Consider the following 6,816-nt stretch of genomic DNA (forward strand, 5'->3'; position numbering starts at 1 on the left):
AATAAATTTCTTTGTATATAACCTGAAAGTCATTTCTCATATCACCAATGGAATACATACTGTATTTAGAAAATCCCTAGTCTATGTAATAATGGATGGAAATTACTTTATCAAGTTGTAGTCCCTGAATTTATAAACCATAGACTCTTTTGAGAATTTGGTGAAACTGTTTTTTGCTCTAGAAATTTATATTCATACACACACATGCACACACACAGGCTTTGGGTTAAATTTCAGTTTTATGAAGCCCTGAAGTCATTCATAATTCTTCTAGAATAGTGATTATCTAAGTCCCCTGATCAGCAGCAACATCACTTCAGAATGGTTAGAAATGCAAATTCTTGGGCCTTACCCCAAGTCTACTGAATCAAAATCTCTGGAGATGGTGCCCAGAATCTGTGTTTTAGTAAACTCTCCATATGATTCTGACACACACTAAATTGTGCAAACCACTGCTTTGCATAATCACTTGAGGATCTTGTTAAAATGCATATTTTGATTTAGTAGGTCTGGTGTGGCTTACGGCCCCCATTTCTACAGACAGCTGAGTGGTGATGATGCTAGGCCTCAGACTTTGAGTAGCAAGGCTCTGGATTAGTGGCTTACAAATGTTATAAATCTTATGTCTTTAGGCCGGGCGTGGTGGCTCACGCCTGTAATCCTAGCACTCTGGGAAGCCGAGGCGGGCGGATTGTTTGAGCTCAGGTCGAGGCTGACGCCACGGCACTCACTCTAGCCCGGGCAAAAGAGTGAGACTCTGTCTCAAAAAAAAAAAAAATGAGTATTCTCCATATTCATTTAAAAATTATAGCCAGGTACAGTGACTCATGCCTATAATTCCAGCACTTTGGGAGGCCATGGTGGGAGGATTCCTTGAGGCCAGAAGTTTGAGACCAGCCTGGGCAACATAGCAAGACCCCATCCCTTAAAAAATAATTAACTGAACGTGTTGGCACACACCTGTAGTCCTAGCTATTCAGGAAGCTGAGGCAGGAGGGTTGCTTGAGCCCAGGAGTTAGAGGTTACACTGAGCTGTGATCGCACCACTGCATTCTAGCCTGGGCGACAGAGTGAGACCTTACCTCAAAAAAAACAGTCACCATGGTGTCTGTGGAAGAAAAAACATTTTTTAAATTATATAACATATACAAATACTAAATATTTTATACTTGTTAAAACTTAGCTAAAAAATGGCAGTTTTGAAAGGTTAAGAAAAATAAGTATCAAGAAAATTTGTAATGTTTCCTTATTTCCTCATTGGAAACCATTGTTCAAGAGCAGTCTATAGACCCAGATTTAAAAACTCTTGTTCTGTTTTAAGAGCTCCCTCTTTTCTTCCGTTATCTTGTCAGATATGTATTTTGCAAATAACTTTCTCCCAGTCTGTCTTGTATTTTCATTTTTCTTAACCATGTCTCTCAAAGAATAGAAGTTTTAGGTCCAATTTGTCAGTTTTTCTTTTATGATTCATGTTTTTTTCTCTTATATGCAAAATCTTTGTGTAAGCCAAAGTCAAAAAAATTTTCTGCTACAAAGATTCTTTTCCTGTGTTTTCTTCCAGAAATTTTATTTTACAGTTTACACTTAAGTCTATAATTCATTTTTGTTGATTTCGTATACAGTGTGGTATGGGTTAAGCTTTATTTTTTACATTTAGATATCCAGTTCTAGGACTGTTTCTTGAAAATATTATCCTTTCTTCATTGAATAACCATAGGCACATTTGTCAAAAATGAAGAGACCATATATATGGGATCTATTTCTGGACTCTGTTTTCTATTCCACTGATCTATGTTTCTCCTTTCATCAATATCTCACTATCTTTATTAGTGTTAACTTTATACTCTATCTTTAAATCAGATAGTGCGAGTCTTCCAGCTTTGTTCTTCAAAGTTCCCTCATCTTAAACTCTTTTATTCTTTCAAATGTCATTTGCTTAAATGTATTACATTTCTAGTTGAAGAATAAATCCTATACCCTACCTAAATATCACTTATAGTTGGAACAATTTGATTTTTTTGGACATAAATCTAAGTATGTTGGGAAAATCTTAAGGATTACTCTTATACACAGTCATTTGTTCAAAACAAAACAAAAAAATGTCTTTATTGAAATTTCATTATACCACTGGATAAATATGCTTGCTACTTGATCCTAGGTTTTTAAAACTTGCAGGTGAAGCTATTTTAGTGGGCTGACACAATGTTCATCGTATTTAGTTACCTTGTTGGTTGAAAGTCAGAAATAGCTATCATTGTGTTATACAGAAATTATAGAAAGAGAAAACACTTCTGGTCCTAATAATTTTTACTTTCTCCCTGTTTTAGGGATGATAGAAACAGCACAAGTGGACGAGAGAGCAAAAGGCAATGGCTCTAGTCAACCAGGAACTGCAAGGCGAGGCGTACAAATTATCGATGATGAACCTCAAATGCAGAGTGGAGGTGGAGGGTGCTGTTCTTCTGGATAACTGTTCACACTTAAAAAATTAAAACAAAACTGTGGATCATTGCCCTCAACATGAAGACTGCCATATTCCAAGTCACATTATTTTACCAACGGAGTTATAGAATTAACAGTATTTTAAATTACGTTTATAACACTGCAGAGACCTTAAGTGCTAAACTTAGTGGAGTTTGTGACCAGAGAATTGGCATTTTCTACAAATGTTAACAAAGCAATTACCAATGGCCTTTTTACATATTTTTTTCTTTAATGAGGAATAATATGCATGTAGAAAAGACCTACTTAAAGGCTTCATTTATATTCTTTTAAATCAAATCTTTATTTAATAACTTATATATGTTGTGGGAATGGTATACATTTTTGCAGCCCTTTGTATTTTGTGGTAGTTTGAATTGTATCACTTCTAAACAGCAAACTGTTTTTGTTTTTGTTTTTTTTAAATTAGCAGATACCCGAAGTACTATTTTTGCAGGGTTTGCACAGGCCCCTAACTGTCTACTACTTTGATATAATCTGTATACATCCTGTATGCTGAGCTGGTAAAATAGATTGTATATTACATATTAAATATTTTATCTGCTTTTACAAGCGCAAAGTGCAAAAATACATGTAGTAGTTTCATTGATGACTGTAAAGTGAATTAACATTTGGTGATAATGCCTAAGCTTTTTGACTCTGATATAAAGATCATAGCTCCCCTTCACTTTTGTCTTAACTTGAATGTGGCGTGTTTAAATTTTCACACATACTTTACTTGAATTATTGCTGTTGTCACATATTTTGCCTCTGTAAGTCCATCTGATGATTGAGCAGCAGCATTTGCCTTTTGGTTTGGGTTTTTTTTTTTTTTAATGTATTTGTTTTTATAAAAGAGATGACTTCTGCTGGTTTTCCTTTAAAATGGTTACCTTAGAAGAATTTGAGTGGAGCATGCTGTGTTTCACTTCTGCAGCAGCTTTAGTTTTCTCTTAGCCTTTATATGACATAGGTTCACTGGTGTGAGAAGAGAGAAAGAGATTCCAGATAATAGCCACTCACCAAGACTCATTCATATAGCATGTTAGTGGTAGTTCATGCTCCTGGGGCATCACTTTCAGATCCTTTGTGAGCAAGTTGTGTTTGTTCATTGCTTGCCAGAGATGAATATGGAATGTTCTCTTTGATTTATAAGAACTATCCTTCTGAGTTACTGTGGAGGGAAACATTATGTGTAATGCAGTTATAGTGAACACTGGAAAGATTTATTATAGAATTATATTCTTGTATACTTTATTAATTAGTCCCTCATTAGATTTTTCTTAAGCATAGGACTGAACTTCAATTTTTTAATTTTAATAGAATCAGGCACTGCTCACAGAAGGAACACAGATCGTGGACATTAACTTAAATTGTTCTTGTTCAAATATATATATTTTTCCATTTCTGTCATGCCTGGAAAACTAGTAAATGTTATGTATAAGATTAAAATGGAATGGTCCCTGGATTTACTTCTTAGAGGAAGCAGTAGAATGCAATAAAGCTGTTAATATGAGCAATTAAGAGGTTATAGTTACTGAAGAAGTACTACCGTATTTTTAAGTTAATAGCTTAAACCTTCCCAAGTGGGTTAAAAGTTGAATGAATTGACATAGAATTTTAACTTAGTATTAAGTGTTCTGTGAACCCTTGCTTGACCTTCTTTAATTATCCTCCTTACCAAACTCACCACACTGACCTCTTTGTTATGTGTGTTTGAGGAGGGTCGGGTGGGAAGAGTCAGGGTGATAAGCTAAAATTGTCTTCTTTTATGGGATGATTATACTCTGTGTGCTCTCTTGATTTCCTGTGAAGTTAGTATTTTTGTGTGAGTAGGGGAGGAAGCAGGAATCATGAGTATGGCAGGAAAATTTTTTTATGCCCTCCTGGCTGTCTTTCAGATGGAATAAAGAAAGCTTTGCCATTCCTGCTGTTGTAGATGTAGATGGGAAATAAGCTCTTCTCACTGAAGTAAAATAATGTTTAAGCTAGTTAGAGATGAAATTGAGCTTTATTCCAAAAAATAAGTTATAAAGCCTGATAATTAGAGAGCTGTACTTCAATTTTTGACCCTATTTTAATGGTATGAAATTCAGATAGGAACCTCTGCTCCAGAGTTGCCAGGTAATTACTGGTGGAGTATAACTATTCTCCATATTATTATTTTTTTTTATTCTCCTTTGATTTATGTGTATCTTAACTGCAAGCATTTCATTCTCCTTTTTCTTTTTAAACTTGTAATTCAGGCTACTTCAATAGCAACAATAGATAATATGGTATGCCTGTTGTTTTAAAGCCCAAAAGGTCTTTAGGTAGGAAGAAGGTGAAAGGGTAATGAAAGAAGACCAATCAACTGCAGTATGTATACAAAGGAAAGATAAAGAGATGATAAAACAAGGCTGAGGAAATTCTTCTGATACTTTCTTCATCTCTCTAATATATCCTTTATGTTCCTGTTCTGATAATTGTGCTAGTAGGAGGAAGATACAAGTTACAGTGTTGTGTATTAAAAGTAGTAGGTAGATAGATCCGATATTTTTTTCAACTAGTAAAGTATTAACATACATATAACTTAACATATATAATTAAAAATTGATTTATGATAGTCATTTAAAAATACCTGAATACTTTATTGTTATGTTAAAAGTATGCAATCATTGTTTGTGTAATGATGATGGATATTCTGCTTCTTGTTTTGCTATGTGATTACAGGGGAAGATTATTGTTTTCTTAAATGTATATTGCAATGATTTTGAGGTAAACGGTAATCTGAATAGAAAAAAGCATCATGTCATTGTATGAAATATGAGTGTTTGAATTTGTTTTGTCCAGGGTATCTCCTGAGAATACCCTAAAGCTATGGCTGTTACTGCATTGAAATCTTTTTTTAATAGCAGCCATATATTACTAGTGGAGTACTTTTTTTGGCATTAACGTAAGGAAAAGAATGATACTTCATTTTTAGATTTTTAGTAATAAAAGATAAAATTGGAGAAATAGGGAAAGAGGAATTGAAGAGTAGAATGGAAGTCAAGTAGATACAAAACTCTACAACCTGATAATTTTTTAAATCACTTTGAAAAATACATTACTTTTATCAAAGAGTTTCTAAATAAGGCAAACTATGCATTGTGCCAAATATTCAGAACATGTTTTTAAAAGTGGATTGTGATACTATTTATTTCTTTAATACATAATTTGCAATTTTCTATAAGTGCTACCAGGAATCTAGATCATTGATCTTATATCTTCCAGTAGTATAGTTTGCCCATTATGATTATCACTATGTTATCTCTAAAAATAGTTCAATCTGTGCCTTTAACTTTTAGAATTTATCTTTTGACTTCCGTTTGCCATTGTAGAGTTCACAGTTTTCTTTGTAGATAGTGTGACAAAGAGGGAATATGTAATTCGTGACCATTTAAGATGTTGAGATTTTCTAGAACAGGGTATATAGTAGTGACCAGCAGGAGCCTCACAATAATGTCTAAAGGTAAAGAGACTGAAATAGATCCTTAAGTACTCTTTTCTGAGTTACACAATGCATTACCTAGATTTTAATAATTAAAAACTGGGATTCATTGAACTACATTTACTTGATTTCATAATAGGCATTGATTTTAGTATGTTGCCATTCTGTTTGTAATCAACTATAACGGAGTAATATATTTGGAGTTGTGGACCAAAATTCATGCTACACATATGTCTGACTTTGGCCTTTCCTTTTTCAAGAAAACAATAACAATACTGAGCAAAATCTTTTTAATTGTAAGTACTTTAATAGTATCATACGTATTGAAAAAAAACTAGAAATACTCTTACGAGTTTCCAATTTCAAGCTGAAATGCTTCTCTTCTAAATAAATACCACTTTATTTGATAAACCTTCAGCACTGTTTGTGCCATCCAGGATTTATGTATCATCTCTTTTCTGAAAAACTGTGCTTTTGAGTGTTAACCTTTCTACTGCAACACTTTCTCTTAAACATGGCAAGTTAATGTTAGCACACCCAGTAAGACTCTTATTCTTAAAGTATCTTGTCCTTTTCGGAAGTCTGCACATATTTCCAAATGTATCATATTAAAGCCACAGTTAAGCAATGGGGTTGCTTACTTAAATGGCCTTTGTTCCCACTATACCAAATCTCACCCTTGATTTTAGTACTTCCTGGAAACTATCATCTCTTCATTATCAAATACTTAAGAAAAAGCTAATATGATTTTCTTAAATTTTAGCAAATGTAGAAAAGTGAGAAAAAGGTGAGATTGCAAGGATAGAAAGTATGATAATGTTGAAAAATAGACAACAGTATTTGCTAAACTATCTTTGGTAGCA

The 6,816-nt window shown here is 33.6% G+C and overlaps 1 protein-coding gene across 1 annotated transcript in view; it reads left to right on the top strand.

Annotated features, from left to right (window-relative positions):
- RAB21 (RAB21, member RAS oncogene family) overlaps positions 1 to 3,933 on the top strand; it is a 28,350-nt gene extending 24,417 nt beyond the window's left edge. Inside the window, 1 exon segment of the mRNA XM_012642076.1 lies at positions 2,328 to 3,933. Coding sequence (XP_012497530.1) covers positions 2,328 to 2,470 — 143 coding nt within the window. The 3' untranslated portion in view covers positions 2,471 to 3,933.
- Positions 3,934 to 6,816: the final 2,883 nt, after the last annotated feature.

This window comes from Propithecus coquereli, unplaced genomic scaffold (assembly GCF_000956105.1).
Source record: "Propithecus coquereli isolate 6110/MARCELLA unplaced genomic scaffold, Pcoq_1.0 Scaffold172, whole genome shotgun sequence".
NCBI lineage: Eukaryota > Metazoa > Chordata > Mammalia > Primates > Indriidae > Propithecus > Propithecus coquereli.